Here is a 17,474-nt window from a genome sequence, read left to right as displayed (position 1 = left end):
GCTGAGCAGGGAGGTTGGACTAGATGATCTCCAGAGGTCCCTTCCAACCTTACTGATTCTAAGCCTAGCAGATGGGCAAAACCCTGAAGTTCTTAAACAGCCAGAACTCTCCGTGACTATTGTCTCAATTAAGGTTTCAGAAATTGGCATGATTTTTGTGTAATTATTCAGCTAAAAGCAAAGGCATTTACAGTATTTTATAACTGACATGGCAATACATGTCACTTGGAATTTTTCTCTTCAAAATATGTAAATTAAAAAGTTTCAGATGGATGTGAACGATTAAAAACATTTATGTAACCTTTAAAAAATCTTTTTACACAATGATAACATGCTGACAATTTACTCCAGTTGCTCAAGTGAGATTTACAATGACTGTAGGTCCTTTGACAAAGCTAGACTGAGTATTTATGTTTATTTAGCAACAGAGCAGATAGGTCATTTCTAATGCAATACAGCAGCAGAGACCTTTGAATAGTGCTCCTTCTGTCATTGCATTTTGCAGAGTAGTTTTACTTGGAGCCTTAGCCTGTGATTCATTTCATGTCCCCATACCCCAATGAGCTCCTGTAGTGTATGTTTGATTTACTAGTAGCAAAGCAGGCACTGCGTCTTTTAGGACTTCAGACATGTCCGTATACGTTAAAATTGTAATCTACAATTAAAATTTATGCTGAAGAGTTTTATATCTCAGAATATTAAGAGTGCAGTAGTGTTGATTGTATATAGCATGCTGGCCTGTTTGTCTCTCTTGGGATATGAGGGGCAGCTGCGAAGTGGAACACAGAATCTGGATGTGGTGGAAAATGGGGAGGTCAGGTATTAAAAACAGAATGGTAGCAGTTACACTACCAAGGCAGTAGCATAGTCAGGCAATAAAATAGAGTCAAGCTTGTGCAATATTCTGTCCCTGCATAGAAGTGTAATGTGAATAACGTTAACTTTGTAAACAGGAAGAAAATAGAGTCATTCTCTTCTAGCCCAAATTGTAGTCCAAAACTAGATACAAATTCAAAGATGGTGGACGATTGACAGCTTCATTCTCATCTTGGCCTCACTGTGCTCACAAGACCGGGTTTTTATCTTCCACTGTAGGAAAAGCTGCTTTCTACTTAAATTTTTCAAGTGAAAGCTTGGGTCAGGGCACTGTTGAACGTTAATTCACTGATGTAATTGATTTACCTAGATGTAAGACCCTTGGTCTTACATCTCTGGCGAGTGAAGTCCCAGCACCGCTGCTTGCCAGCAGTGCCTATATGGCAAATGGGAACTGCTCTGTGCCTGCTCTTTTGCAGCCTGCTCCCATTGGCCACAGACTTCTGATCTAGTCCAATACAACCATTCATATACTCTCAGTTATGAATCGTATTCTTGCTTTGGCTTCTAATTTGGCATCTGAAGAGAAGCAGATTTCACTGTGTTTGACCTGTAGAAGCACGATGCTGAGGAAGGCAGCTGAGGTTTGTGCAGCTTCTCCAAAAGGTGCATGAGACAGGTGACAGCTGCTAAAGCAGCACCCTGCTCACATTTATCTTCTGCTGAGGTGGTTTGATAAGACATTAAATGCGAGGTGGTAGCAATCAACGGCAGTTCCATTTTAAATCTTACCATAGGTGGATTGTGCCTCCCTTCATGCCTGTAAAATAAGATACCAACAGAAGACAATATTCAACATGCAACTTTTGAGAGGTAGAAAGCATGCCTGTTCCCAGGGCAGCTGGCAGGAGTGAAGCAGGGAGGGCATTAATGACGTGTGGTGACATGTTGGTTCAGTTCTCCTGCGATTTTTCTGGAAGTGTGAGTTTGACTCACACCTGGTCTATTGCCCTGCCACTTCTCTTGTGCTGAAAAGAGAGCACAATGTCATTTAAACTGGTGATTTACAGGCAGCCAGGTATGATGCTAAAAACCTCCCTCTGTGGTGTAGAAATTGTCATGGCTGATGGAACACAAGGACCTTTTATCCTGACTTTGTTCAGCCCCTTCTGAAAGGCAGCAAAGCCTGTTACATTGATTTGTGGAAGATGCTGTAAGGCTAAAATCCAAATGTGGCCGCCTGATATGTACAAGATAAGAAGTTTCTAAATTCAATACGCTTTCAAATTTGCTAATAACATGGAAGAATTATTTCTGTGGGTTTCTATGTATTAATGTTTGAATCTCTTACATTCTAAGACAGACCCATGAAAATAAGCACCTGTTTTTCTCATAGTGAAATTACGGAAAGTCGTGCTCGCAGATAATTATCTGCAACATTGGGCACTGTAGTTATAAGGCTCCTACAGAACAGGAGAATCATCTTAAACCATTTGCTAATTCTGTTTCTAAGTTTTTCCATGTCAGATAGTGTTTTTCTTAATGTTTTTCTTTAGTGCTGTGATTTACATTCTCAAAAAACTGCATTTTGCCTTCAGTTCTGGAACCTACTTGAGTTCCCAGGGAAGCCAAGGAGTAAAATGTTCACAGAGCTGGGATTTGATCCGTGTGAGTCCTTGTGTGATATCATCTTCTGCACGTTTTTGTATTATTGCAGTTCATAACACTGCACCAAAAGATAGAAAACAGTAGAAGCCTCTTTATTTATAAGGTTATTACAGGTATCCTCTAGCGTATCTCATGTGTATACATCCTGTCAAAATATTCCAAGATTTTGACAACAGCGCCTGAACTTGTTTCAAGTGACATGACATGGCTTTTAACCGTATTTTTTTACAGATTTTATATTTTTTTAAGAATAGTCAATAAAAGTGTTACCTATGCATTAAAAAAAACCCTATAGAATGCCTTTGTGACAAAGAGGTTTAAATAAGCATCAGCTGAGCTTTGTAGTTAAATAACTTGTAGAGGAAATTAGTGTGATATTCTCTATAATTTCTCTGGAAAAAAAAAGTCTTGAAGTCTATGGAAGGCATAACAGACCTAATTAATGCCCACACTGCTTCTCTAGAGAAACAGATTTTGTGTTATGTAAATGTGCTGCATAGAAAATGTTCTTGTATAGTTAGTCCTTAGTTTTCCTTTGTATAGCTGTAGTGTGTGGTGTTTTACAAAGTGTACCTTTCTTTAAAATTGAGACTCATATTATCATTTCTGAAATGTGCAAAACAATTATGTATTTCCTGGATATTTTTTAAGTGCTGATATCAATTATGATTTATGAGGTGTGTTTTCACGTCCAAGCAATGTGTATGTGTTTGTGCACATGCACGTATTTATGTTTTGAGATAGGTAGCTCTTTCATTCACGTGTTCATCATGTGTATATGTAAATATGCAGGTATTATAAGGAGCATTATTCTTTATAGTTTCTGTGATTTGCTTGACTGGGGCCTAACTGGATATACCAATGCTTCCCTAAGAGAGCAGCCTTGGGAATAAAGTGTCTACATGAAAGCAATTGCCTGAGCATGGCTGGTGGTTTGCCAACCTGCTAGTTATACTCAGCACCTGGGTCCTAGAAGGCACACAGTGGTCATCACACTTGAGGCTGAGCTTGCAGACTTGTTTTTGCATGGTCTTCAAGTCTGGTCTAAGGACTGCAATTAGGAAACCTAGGCATAACTGCTGTTATTAAGTCCTTATTTTCCCGAACTGTGCTGAGAGCATTCATGACATAGAGTCAAGCTGCCAATTAGCATCCTGAATTCTTGTAGTTCTGTCCGAATAAAGTTGCAGGAAAGTTCAGCTACAGATTAGTAAACCTAAAGAACTTGCTAACTCCATGTCCGCCTCTGTCAAAATGTTGCTGGTAACTGGACTTAATTTTGTAGGTGTGCAGTGCAATCCAGAATCAAGATTTCACTGTTATTGATGACTACTGCACTGGTCTGAGAGCCCTCCTTTACCTGAAAAGTATTGAGGAACTTGAAGACTGGAATGGTCAGAGTCCTGCTACCATACGCCATCAAAAAGGAAAACCAGTACCTAGAATTGCTGATCTGATGGGAAAGGTATGTTGTTTCATCACCATCCACGTATAGTGACTCTGTGTCTTGACTTTGAATGTAATCCCGTAACTATCCTGTGCAGTTTCTCCTAATTACCTTGGTTAAGCACTGCAGTATCAAAATTAGTCACGAAGTGTTTTTTCCTTCTTGATATTAACAAATACCTGAGGGCATCTTAAAAAGACATACTAGCAATTGCTTGGTATTGATTTACCTTTTTATTATAAATATGAGCTCTCCACTTTATTTGTAATGGCATGTCTTTAAAAAGAACGTAGTATGTAAAATTGTAAATGCACTGGAACAAATTCTGGTACTGTTTTTTTTAAATGGGACTTGCATCAATTCACATTGATATTAATGTTGTGCCAGATGCTCCAGAATGTTCTAGCCATGATGCAACATTCTGGAGATAAAAAAGCCTCTCAGCACTGGATCTGACCTGCTGAGACAGCATCTGACACAGCTGAGCTGTTAGTTGGAACAGTAGGTCAGGTAGGGGTCGCATCCGAGTGTTTCACTCCCTTTCATGTATGTTGTCTCCCAAACCCTCTGCAAAGCAAGGATGTTCCAGATGAGGAACAGTGACACTGGATAACTTGCCATAGTCCACAAGCTTATTTAAATCTAGGAGGTCTGTGGTAGAATAGGAATATATACGTTGGTCTCTCCAAAATGGTAAACTCTGGACCATCTGTCTGCTATGCTCTAGGAGCTCCCTGCTATGCAAACTCTTTGGAGATTTTTGCCAGATGCAGTAGATCCCAGCAGTCGCAGTGCTGTTCATCCTTGCACCAGGGCACCTGCTGATCCGCACCAAGGAGCAGGGAGATGCAACTGGCTTCCTACTGGTGCCCTGCTGCCTACTGCTCTAAGCAAAATATCTGCACAGCAGGCAGGCTGAGCTTTCGTTTCTAGTTACTAGAGGGGGGCACTTTGAAGACTGATTTCACATATACATCTTGACTATTGATTATCCGTCTAAAAATTTGATATAACACTGTTGAAAACATTGTAAAAAGTAAAGAATTACAAAAGAATAGGATCTGGAGTGTCAGACGCCTCCAAATCTCTGCTTATCGTTGCTGATGATTGGAGCTGGATTTAGTACGAGATTAGAGACTCCTGTATTGTTGTTGTTCTCTATGGAGCTCTGAAGATTACAATGTTATCTTCTAGGTGAAAAGACAATCCTATTCCTAAAGCTCCGAATAATGTGCTGCTTAAAAATAAAATAAGATATAGCGAGTTTCATTTTCATCTACTTATGTTAAGCAGTTAAACCACGCGCAAAGGGTTATATCCAAACTTCCTTTCTTTAGCACCTGTAGAAATAAACATGGCATTTACAGCCCATGTAATAGAGATTTTTTGCAATTCTTCCTTAAAGCTGTGTTCAGTGTTCTATCTTTGTATTACCTTTGTATTTTACTAAACAGACCACCATTATCAGATGTTTCTGATGTCCTTTTGAATGAGAAAAAATACAATTCTTAATCTTTTCAACTTGTCACTACATCAATAATTAACTTTTAAAAGGTAGTGTGAAAAGATGCTTGAAGGAAGCATTTAATAATTCAAAGGAATCTTAACTTGAAACAAGTCACATGAAAAACAAAGCCCCGTGTGATATAGTCTGTCTGGCTTTGTTATATTTAAAAGGAAGAAGACATACAGAATGTAACTGATTGTGAATTTGATTGCTCTTAACACAGCATTATATCATTGGATCGTTGCTACTAGATGATAAAATATGAAGTTAACCAGGCTGCACCATTGATAAGGCAGTGATACATTTTAGGCCCAAGCTCAGGATGACTCTGTGTCCAGGAATGAACATAAAAGGGAAAAGGAAGAAAAATAATACAGCATGGGTAAAAGGAAATATCATGATAAATGATTCTACTAGAGGCAATCAAATACAAAGGCTTGATATCATTAATATTTATAATATCATAATTAGCAAGACTGTGCCTAAGCAGTGTTATTAGTGTAACTAATTATGTTATCATAAACTAAGTTAGCAATATTATAGGAATCAGTATTCTTACCTTCATAAATTATTATTAGTATTGGATTTCATGTACTTGTGCCTACCAAATTCAGTTAAGTACTGAAGGTTCATCTGGATTCAAATAGAAGTGTCCAATATACTAGGCACCAAGTCACAAAACGCTCATATGATTCTCTTTCTAAAGTAAATTCACTGAAAAAAACATATCCTCGGTTTCTTTTTCAAAAGGAGAAGGTAGCCTATTGATGTGATGTATACATTCTTACTGATACAAGTAATGCATAAGAATGTGTACGTTATACATGGGCAAAAATGTGATAGCCAAAATCCTCCTTCCAGTTCTGAAATACTAAAAGCAGCAGTCTAAGTTTGTCTTGATGTTGCTGTGAGATGAAATGCAGTTGCTTCAGTAAAACCCTGTAAGAAACTAAACAGCAAATACTAATGAAGTTCTGCATTTCAAAAAAGGTGAAGATGCTAATTTCAAAGTGATAGATTTTTGTGCAGTAAATATAAAAATGTAAAGGAATTATTATTCTCAGTTTTACAAGTGACAGAATCCATATTGATTTTTATATGGACGCATAGGGATTAAAAAGTTCAGAGTATTGACAAATTAATGGAAAGTGACTGAGGAATAAGAATAATTTTCAACTGCATCAAGAACCACTTGCCTTATGATTGCATATAAATTCATTAACTCTTATCCAGTCCTTGGTATATTACTGTGTTGGGACTGATCCTGTGCCTAGCTAAGTATATTCATGATAGCTTCTATTTTGATTATGAGTACAATTTTGAATATTAGCATCCATAATTATATATAGCAGTCTGTTATCCTATTGGTAATTCATTTCCTGCACTGGTTTCAGCATCAAGCAGATGGCCTACCAATAGGGTGTTGCCATCAGATCCTGTGGTATTAGATGACCAGAGTAAAATGAAATATAAGTACCACCTTCTAATGGTACACTTGACATCAAACTGAAGTTGTCTTGCCGTGCAATAGCCAGGTAAATGACAAACAGAACAGTTCTCACTGTCAGTTGTTAAATGTATCACAGTAATTTCCTTCCTAAACAGAGAGAATACTAAAAATACTGTGTTAAACATAAATAGTGTGATATAATAAACACTTTCAGAGCAAGCTTATATCTACTTTTGCCTGAAAAAGAGAATCCTGTTGATCAGTATCTGCTCATACATCTACATTAATGAACCTAATTCTTTCATCTGGTAATTTATATTCATGAACAGATGAGAAGCATTATGGCACTGGGAAATATTTTGGAAACTTAAGTGCTATTTTTATGTCTTTCAGCGTTGCAGAATGTGCTTTTTGGTATATAGATCCTAAATTTATTATCTTTGAGACAGCTAGTAGATGTTTTCTGATAGTCTTTTCAATAATACTAGCTTTTTTTCCTTTAACAAATACAACAGTTACTACTGGACTCTATCCTTACCATTATCCAAGATGTGACCTTTAGTACTTCATTATCTTTAATATGAGTGAGATTTCCACTTAGAAATCCCCTTAGATTCCAGTCGTTGCATGATACTATTTTCCATAGCTCCACCATTTTATTAATTCTTTTTTGTAGTTATAGCTTTATCTATAACCACTTCAAAGGAAATCCTAGCATAGATGCTGCATCAGACTCATAGAGATGGACAGAGCTAGCCTTCTTGGCTCCCTTCCTCATTCCTTTTCTGATGGCTTATCTGAGATTTTTCTTCTGTGGGAGGGACTGACATTTGAAGCCTTGACACAAATGACTGTCATTAAAATCACCTCTGAATCACCTTTCCATTCAATGCATGAAATAAACCTTCTCAGCTTGTCTCTGTTACAATCTTAGCTTGCAAATATAGACACCAAGATGAGGGAATGGCAAAGTAATGATACCACCACACTGCTTTCTTACCAAATCCCTCAAAGAAGAACTTTTATAAAAGAACACGCTTATCTCAGCATGAATTTAGGACTGAGGTCTAGTGTATGATGCAATCGGGCAGATGGCCTGCTCTCACAACCTAAAGTTATTATGGTCACTGCATAAGAAAGAGTGAGAACACAGTTAAGTATGCTTATAAGCCAGAATTAACATAACTGTGTTTTTAAATAATGTTCTTGAGTTTCTCAGGCAGATATGTGAACATCAGTGATAAAGAAAAGTGTATTATCATCCAGTATCTAGACAAGATACAGCATTCCCCATAGGTGCAATTTGATCTCCTATGTATAGTCACTGTCTTATCCTGTCCATTTATTACAGGAATCTTTCATTAGTTGCTCACTGATCTTACTCCGGAGAGCTGAAGTAATTATGTCCAAGAAATACACCGGTGTTAGCTGGTGGTAAGAGAAGTGGTATAGTAGGTTTCTTTACAGAACTTCCACCTAATGTAAGCTGTGAAAATCATACTTAACACAATGATCTATATTCATCCAGTTAGCTAAACATTAATAAGATGGTGTATTCAGTAATAAGATAGTGTATTCAAATGTAAGGATATTTCATACTATGCTTTCAGCACCAGAAGTTTTGCAAAAGAACAACTTTTGTATGATCATCTCTAAAGGTTGAAAAGTAATTATTTACATATATTGAATTCATCGATGTCCAAAAAGCAAAACAAATTGATTTTCATTGCTAATCCTCCTGAACATTTAGAACTGTGCTCTAATGAAAACGTTAAGACCATATCTGAAAAAAACACATCTACAGTAGGTGTTTTGCCCCAGCAGGCGGATACTGTGGATATTGAAAACTCCATCTGGTGTATGGACTTCACTGAAAATTCTTGTCACCTTAAGTTTAGCGAACTTCCTGTTTTATTCTCTGACTGCATGGACTTCCCATTAAAACTAAAATACACACTTCCTTCAAATGTAGTTACTAAAAGATGAGTCTTCTGATCAGTACAAACTTGCTGGATTGTCACTTGATAGCAGTCAAATCTAAATTGCCTTTTATATATCAGAGAGAAAAAAATAGAAAACTGTGGAGATTTCATCCAAAATATTAAACGAGCTCTTCTGTTAAATAGCTAAATAAAATCTGAACTCCTAGCCATGCAATAACACAATGTAACTGATGCACCAAGTTTTGGTAGCATTCAGATTTTTCAGGGCTTTTGTTTGACTTCATTAAGTGGAGATTCCCACCCCCCATGCCTGGAAGTGTTTCTTGTAAACTATTGCTTGGGAAGAAAAGTCTGTCCAATATGGTAAAAAGTATCCCCTAACTGAATCCCTAACCATGCCCAGAAATACAGACCACCTCATTAGACCGTGCTCAGTGACTGCAATAAAAAGATAACCCAGAGGTGGCTGTGCAAGTTGGTAAGGATACCTTTTTCTCCCTATTCCTATGACTAGTTCTGAAGAGTCAGAGGGGGACAACTGAACTTTGAGGCTGTTTGATCCCTTTTCACTTTAGGCAGGCCTTGCACCACAAATAACAGTGCTCGGCCAGGCAGAGCCACCTAAGCGTGAGACAGTCAAGAAGATCAAGATCAAGAAGATCAATCCGGCCCTGTGCAGCAGTGCCGAGCACGGTACGCTCACCAGGCTTGCGGCCGTTGATGAACCTCCCAGCATTTGCAAGCCAGAAACAATTATGAGCAATCCCTGACCTAACTACTTTGTAAAAGAAGTACCTTGCTAACATTATTTTTTCCTCCTATCTGGGCTATGGTGGAAGTTTATGTTGTGATTATCTACAGTGCTGCTTCTTACTGAAACCTCAGGTTGTTATATAAAACGTGTCTTCCCTGATGGCGAAGCCATTTGCAGCAGAAATGGATAAAACAAAAGGAACTAGGTTTTTTAAGGTGGATTTAAAGTGATCCAATCATTGTGGGTTTTATATATGTGCTGAATTTGCTTTAAGCGGTGAGTTTAAATTTTTGAATTCACAGCCAGGAAATATGGCCATTAAGAAACAATGTATTCACGTTAACTCCTTGGCTGTGGCGGGTTTAGTGTGTTCACTGCTGGCAATGGACATCAAGCCAGGAAAATTCAACTCCTGATGCAAAAGATTAAAGAAAATCCAGGCAGTGCCAAAAATACATAATTCTTTTTTTGTACTCTGCAGTTTGTTTTACTTAGGAAACGAGCCTGGTCATACCCTGCAGCATGCATTCATTACAGTGATCTTTGACTGGCAGATGCAGAGTAATAAGATGCATATTTTAGTGCTTATTATAATACCCTGTCCAAAAACAACTTGACAAATTTGTGATTTCGACAGTATCTCATTTTGCTGGCTGCAGTGCTCTGTGATTGCCTGGTCCACGTGGCTTCCAGATTATGCATACCACCAATACTGCTCATTAAAATGGCCACAGTTCACCAGTTTCGGTAGCTTGGAACGAACTTGGAATGAATTATTATACAACAAAGAGGCTGCTGTCATGCAGAACAAAAGACAAGCAAAAGAGAGCTCTGGCTTAATGAGGCTAAGTGAGTGTCTCCCCTGCATCACCAGCTACTTGACGGCCTTTGAGCATGGATTTTTTTCTCCACAGGCCAAAACCTTTGGTCTATTATTTTGTGTTTATGCACCTTGAGGCTAATATACATTTTAATATGCTGCACATGGAGAAAAAAAAATCAGCCATTAGATTAGAACATGTGCACTCCCTGTTAAGTTAATGACAGCCGAACATAGAGATAAATTTAGGTTTTCATATTTAATTATAGCACAGCGCAGTACGTTTAGCAAGGATAAATTGCACTATTATTATGCTTCATTTTTTTTGACATCTTTTCATATTAACCATGCGCACTTACCTCCACTTCCTCCCCAGTGTCACGTATAATGTCTCTGTGCATCATCCTTCTCTAACACCACTAATTTTTTATTCTGTGCGGTTGTATATGTATTGTTGTATTTGTTAGCTTGCTAGTTGAATAAAACCATTCACAACAGTCCATGTGTTAGGTAGTCTACATAAGCCGTAAGGATAAAAATAAGGATAAATAAGAATTTTTTTAAAAAAGAAAAGAATTGACCTACTTGGCCAAACATGGCTTCTCATGCCGGCAATTCAAGCAGGAGTCTCAGCCCATCTGCCTAGGTGCATCAGAGAGGTGCTCTCCAACCATGCCTGCACAGTGGGAGCCCTTTTCCCAGAGCACCAATTCCAAACTGGCAGAGAAATTGTACAGGAAAGTCTTCATTTATTCTGCTGAATTTCATAGCTGGATAATTCTAATATGCACAGTGATGGTGTTAAGATATTTTAGATTATGAAAAGTCTTTTCTGAAGAATTTAGTGTTGTTCTCGTGTATAGAAACTAAAACAGAGCTAATACTGCTAGGTGGTACATGCCATTTGTTGCGGCTTTGTACATATATTGTCTTTGTCAAAGCTATTGCTCCAAGAATAGCATCAGGATGTAGGCCAGACCTTGGCCTTGTAGAAGACAATAAGAAATTACAATGAGAGGCGCAATTACAATGGCGCACAATTCAGCCTTTACATGTCCTTGTCAAGCTTTAATGGAAATGTTTGGCAGTTTCTGTGCTGCCATGGATTTGGTGATGATGCTGGACTGTTTGTCACTAGCTGAGAGAGCTTTCAGGTTTGCTTTCAGCTCTGGGCTGAGCAATCCAGATTGCTGTGCTTTGTGAAAAATATATTTGCGTGCTTTACAAAATTAAGGAAATACTGCTGTTTTCCAAAGTGGATTAGAGCAGGTAATAGCTTATAGGAAGAAGATTTTCCTACTCCTGCTGTGTGTATAAGCAAGTAGAATATATTATGCTACAGGCTTATTCCTAGATTGTTCCTTATTGGATAGTTGTTTCATGACAAAAGACACCGTGGCTTGATGACCAGAGGGTCACGACAGGAATAATAATCACCATATGAAGGGGTGTCTGGATCTCGGTGATAAAGCATTCCTCGGCGCAGTCGGTCAGACTGGCTGGTGCAAGAATCTTCCTCAATGGCAGAGATCAGCTTTTTCATATTCATTGAGAGCAAATCAGTCTTTCTCCCTCTCTTCTCTCTCTGTCTCTCCTTCTTTCCCCCCTTCTCAAATGTTCAGTTCTGTGCCAGCTTTCCCTGCCAAAGAGATTTTTCTTTGTCAGGTGAAGCTCACAAAGTTTGGGGATTTTTAGAACACAGAAGTATTTGTGGGATTTTTAGCAGAGGCGAAGCCTAATTCTTTGGCTTCTCATGGGATAAAGCACTGGTCAGTAGTGACTGATGGCTAATTGTTGACAGTTTAAGCACTAGCAACTGTGTCAGCAATTAATCTTTGTGTGCAAAACTGTTCTCCCTGATTTTGTAAGTGCAGATTGTGATGCAAATTGCATCCATGAAAGCAAGGTTGTGCCTTTCAAAATGTAAGCTGTAATTACTAGTCTGAGAACTGATGCTATGAAATTCTTCCTCTAGAATCTACCCTGGTGAGAGATCTCATTTATTAACAATACAGTGCGTTTCTAAGGAGTATTTCTAAACATTCTATTATTCATTAAGCAGCAGTAAAATGCTTGATGTTACACAAAGTATACAAAAATGCAGGCTATATCCTACAGGTATCCAGATGGCTTAGAAACATCTATGCAATCAGAAATGACTCTTACATATCTACAAGTAGGTATTGTTAGTAAAGCCTGCTTTTATTTATTTATATGTTCCTATTTTGTTTATGGTACTAGTCACAGATGTACTTACTGATATGCATGTTAAGACTTGGGCTTTTAGCCTCTGAAAGAAACATTGTCCCATTAAACTACTGATCAGAGAAAACCTTCTCTTTAGATATCAAGGTGCTTTGTGGACCACAATGTTCAATATAAAGCAAGTGCAAAACAAATTCTGTGGAACTGGTCATGGACAGAAGACCAAATAGATATTCTCAGGCTTAAAATCATTTTTTAAGATCAGTTTTATTTCTGTGTTAGTTTTGAGAAGGATTTTATGACTTCTCAGATAATTTTCTTGACTACAACATCTCTTAGTTGTTTTAGGAACAGATTTGGCCTTTAAGTAGAGCCCCAAGTGTAGTGACGTGCACAAATGTCCCAGGAATCTAGAAGGACTGATTTATGGGGAGAAGCCTAAGAAGCTGGAACTACTAAGTGTCCGTATGTCCTGTCTAAATGGTGCATGTAAACATGACAGGTGAAGAACTCAGTGGTTTACAAATATTTGAAGCTTGTAATCAGCTGAGAGAGAGAAGTTTTACGATGTCAAGTAAGAATTCAGCTAAAACTGTTGAGCTGAACTGAAAAAAAGGTGTTTGGGAAAAACAGCACACAAGCTATCCTGATTGTAAGGAAAGCCTTTCTGTAAAAATGATGGAGGTTTCATGCTGGATTGGTGAGATGACAGGGAGGGAGGATTTTTAAAACTTGAATTAATGAATTCTAGGAAAACTGCCGCCGGGAGAGCATGGGTGCTGCCAGGAGTGTGTGCTGGCCTCGCAGCCTTTCCTGTGTGATTGCCGTGGTCAGGAGTGTTGTCCATTCCAGCCTGCCAGCTGTGTGCTGCACGGTCTCCTGCAAAGACGCTGCGTCCTAGCACAATGGTCACATAAGATGCTGGGGCTAATCTAATAACAGTCAACCAAAATGTCTTTTTGCTTAAGATCATGATTTTGTCCTGGCCCCAACCCTTTTATTTTAGTGCTATAACAAACCCTTGAAGATTTTTCTGTATTCTTCTGTAGTTTTGATCCAGCTGTATGGATGCTGGAGTTCCCACAGCTAGACTTTCTGAGTTTTTATGGACAAATGGATTAGAAATGTCCTTCTGCTTCATTGCCCATTAGTCATACATTGGCAAGGAGCAACTGCCCCCAATAGCTGAAACATGCTAGCACAAACTGCCGGGCACACCATTTCCTCATATGAGAGTTGAGAAAAGAGATTTCTGCACTGTGCTGACCTGTTCATACTGTACAGAATTCATTAAGGCCCTGGAACCATGTTTGGGCTGTTCCAGGGAGCAATTACAGCCAGCCTGTAATCTGCTACTCAGGAACACATCGGGGCTTGGTAATAGTTTGAAAGGGCCTGGGAAGAATTTTATTGATTTCCTGGGATCTCATTCAGGCTGATTGCACTTGGGTACTCTGATGGCTGATGTTTAAAAACACCTACCTTAGCTATTATTAAGATGGTGGGTCTAATCCTCACCTAGTGGAGACCTTGTTTGTCCTTCATTCAACTCAGCAGATAAGTTTTAATGAAATAGCTCTCTTTTATATTTTATGCCACATCTCTGGTTTTGATTGTCACATTTGGAACTTCCCAGTGTAAGTCACTGTATAACCCATATATTGGTCAGGATATATCATGCCATATATCTGTTCTTTCATTAATCATTTTGTCTTTTTCCTGTTTGACTACTTGGAATAATTAATGTTTTTTTTTCCGTTACTATGTTTTATTTCTACCAAGTAGTGATTTATTTATGCATAAAAGCTATAAAATACCATGTTGTTTTATACAGAATATTTGGATTCATGAGAAACCCAGAAGTGTCTCACTGAACTAGTACATTTTTTTTACATCTTTCAATATAAGACCATGGAGTTGAGTTTGAAGTAGCTGAATTCTAGAACCCATCTACTATAATTTTATTTATTCATATTACCTATCATTACAGCATGTAGCATTGTATCCAAGATCCTAGTCATTACTTACTATTTTCTGAATAGTTATATTCTAATTTAAAATATTAAGCATATGCCAAAAGTTATCTTTTCCAATTCTGGACTAAAAATTTAATCCAGATTCTGTAGCATTTTTTTCATCGACTTTACAGAACCTTTTTCAAATTCTGAGCACTCCTGACATTTTGAACTGTCCGTTTCAAAAATTTCCATTTGTAAATTGAAAAACAGAAAGCACACTGTAAACGCACAATACCGTATAAGCATAAATATATCTACTTTTTTGCTTTTACTAAAAATTTATCACTAAGCTATAAACAACTCATATGCCATTTACATTAGCATAAATGACATTCTGAAGCCTCTAAAAGTGACTGTTAAAATGGAAGCATCAAGAATCCTTTGGTGACTGTAACACAAGTGTGCCTTTTGTAATCAACATTTAAAAAAAAAACACTCAGAAGGAATGAGCATGGTCTTGCTGAGCTCCCATTCTAGAGGCTATGGAACAGTCCTAATTAATTCCTCACACTCCATAATTCCCCTATCTCTTCTCGCAGCAAAGTCATAATCATCCATTTGATAGACTGCAACCATTTTATTAGCAAGTTTGTCATAGCTTGGTTTTTGACCTTGCAGTGCCTAGTCTGTGGGTGGACTTCTGCGCCTGCTGCGGGATTTTGGCCTTAATTACCAGGATAAAGCAGATAGAGTAGAAAGTTAATGTTTAAATTTTTCTATAGGATTTAATTTATTTCTGTTATTTATCACTGAGGTATTTTAGTCTACATAGTGCTAATTATTTGCAAAGGTATTTATAACAACATCTGAGTGATGAACCTGCAGTCTGAAAACCGTGAAACTGCCTCTCTACCTCCGTTTTAAAAACACATTTCCTTCTCATCTGCTCTGTGTCATTAGGGGTCCAGTTCCTAAAAGGCAGTTTGAGAGGGAATATCTGTAAGAAGTCACAACCAGTATTTTGACTATATGATTATTGATTCATAATCCAGGCTACATTTGGAACATTGTTTTTAGTGCAGAACTGAGCATTTATTTTGCATCAGTCTTCACACTCTCTACTGAAAGCATCCAGCTAAGTGTCCAAATAAGAATCCTGAAGTCCCTGGATAGTTCACAGGAAGAAATCTCAATTCACATGATCTGACTTGCTGAATTGCCCTTATGAGTTTCCAGCACGAGGAGGTGAAGGCCCTGAGTCTGAGCATTTAAGGTAGATATTGGAAGCTGGAATAGTTGAGGGTCATCAGCTTAGAGTGGCACTATGCCCTCATAATGCTGGTGGCCTGAAGGTAGGATTTATTTGCCTCTATGTAGATGTTCAGTGTGATTTGAGGTATCACAGGTATCTGAAGAATATGTACAGGTCTGGCTGAGCCAGGACCTGCAGGAGATCTACCCTTTCCGTGCAGGGACTGAAACGTGGCAAGGTACCTTGGAGTGTGGCTCTGGATGCTTCTGTTGAGGCAGCTGGACCCTTTTTTTAGTGCCTACCTGCCCAGAAGCCTGGGGTGGTCTGGGCATTGAAAACTGACAAGCAGAAACACAGAGCCAGAACAGGATGCAGAAGGCTGCTTTCAGAAGCATGTGCCCTCTTCAACGAGGGAAACCATTCCAGCACTGGAAGGGCAAAGAGTCTAAATGACTTGCAGGGCCAAAATCACGAGGAGGTCAGATTGAGGGAGTTGAGGCAGTCATCCAAAATGTCATCCAGTGCTGTTGAGCTTTTCGAAAGAAAAAAACACGTGCACCTATGCTTGTGTGTGCCTGTGCGAGATGTGTTTTGTCAAGTTTGTGTTTCTCTGCTTTCCTGCGGAGCTCTTTGAACCACAAGTTCCCTTTTGCTGGAGTCAGGGGTGCTGGAGGGACCAGAGGAATCCAAAGCTCGGCTCCCAGAACCAACGTGGCCACCTCTGTGGTCAGTCTTCCCAGGAAGACTGGCACAGAGGTTGTTCCTGAAAGTTGGTCTTAGAAACTTGGAACTGAGAACTGTGGCCAGTCACTTTTAAGCCTATTTAGCTCAAAGACAAATAAGCCTCTGGTATTAGATCCTATCCCAACTGATTGATGTTCATTTAGAAAATGGAAGTGGATCAGGTTATGACAAAATTTTCTTTAATGGTACCTACGCAGATTGAATATCTACTTCCACATCTGTAGTGAAATGAATATTAATTCAGTTAAATTCATTTAATATTCATTTAAGGCTAGCTTTATACCTTTAGCTAGGAGATACTCAGGTACTGCGGTGAAAGGCAGTGTGTCACAATACAGCTTGCTTTTAGTCTCAAGCATATGAGAGGTTGTATGGCGTTATTAGCCCAATCCAAGATAATTCTATACTCCAGTTTCAAGGAAAACTTGGAGAGTCAAGAATTAGAGTGATAGTGGTGGATAATTGTATCTTCAGCACCTAACCGTAGTCAGCTCTCCCTGCCTCAGACCCACAAGGGTATTTCTTGTCTTTCATCTCATAAACACGCTTCTCATCACTACACACACCATATGCCAGTGGAAAAGGGCTGTAAAGTTTTATAGATATATTTGGGAGTATTATAGAAGTATAATGAAGTAAAAATAATGCAAAGGAATAGAAATTATTGAACAACTGGATTAAAATATTAGGATGACTTCATTTTATTGCATTTTCCTTTCTATTTGGCAGTTCCAGTCATGAAGGGATAGAATTCTTTTTCAGAGTTAAGAAAATCAAAGAATTTAGATTTTTAACAGCACTTGTAAATGTTTGCTTAAACAAGTAAATAATTTTAGTATGTTAATGAAAAGACTACTTAGTTTTAGCTCAATAGGTATGAAACTGATTTCTGATGTTTGTGTTTTGGAAA

General features: G+C 38.3%; 1 protein-coding gene across 1 annotated transcript in view; it reads left to right on the top strand.

Moving 5' to 3' along the window:
- The window catches only part of DPYD (dihydropyrimidine dehydrogenase), a 342,976-nt gene that overhangs the window by 289,672 nt on the left and 35,830 nt on the right, over positions 1–17,474 (top strand). Inside the window, exon 20 of the mRNA XM_062581637.1 lies at positions 3,770–3,949. Within this exon, the coding sequence (XP_062437621.1) occupies positions 3,770–3,949 (180 nt within the window). The remainder of the gene's footprint in view (positions 1–3,769; positions 3,950–17,474) is intronic.

This window comes from Rhea pennata, chromosome 8, assembly GCF_028389875.1.
Source record: "Rhea pennata isolate bPtePen1 chromosome 8, bPtePen1.pri, whole genome shotgun sequence".
Classification (NCBI taxonomy): domain Eukaryota; kingdom Metazoa; phylum Chordata; class Aves; order Rheiformes; family Rheidae; genus Rhea; species Rhea pennata.
Note: the sequence above shows the minus strand (reverse complement) of the source record. Positions and strands in the feature narration are given on the sequence as shown.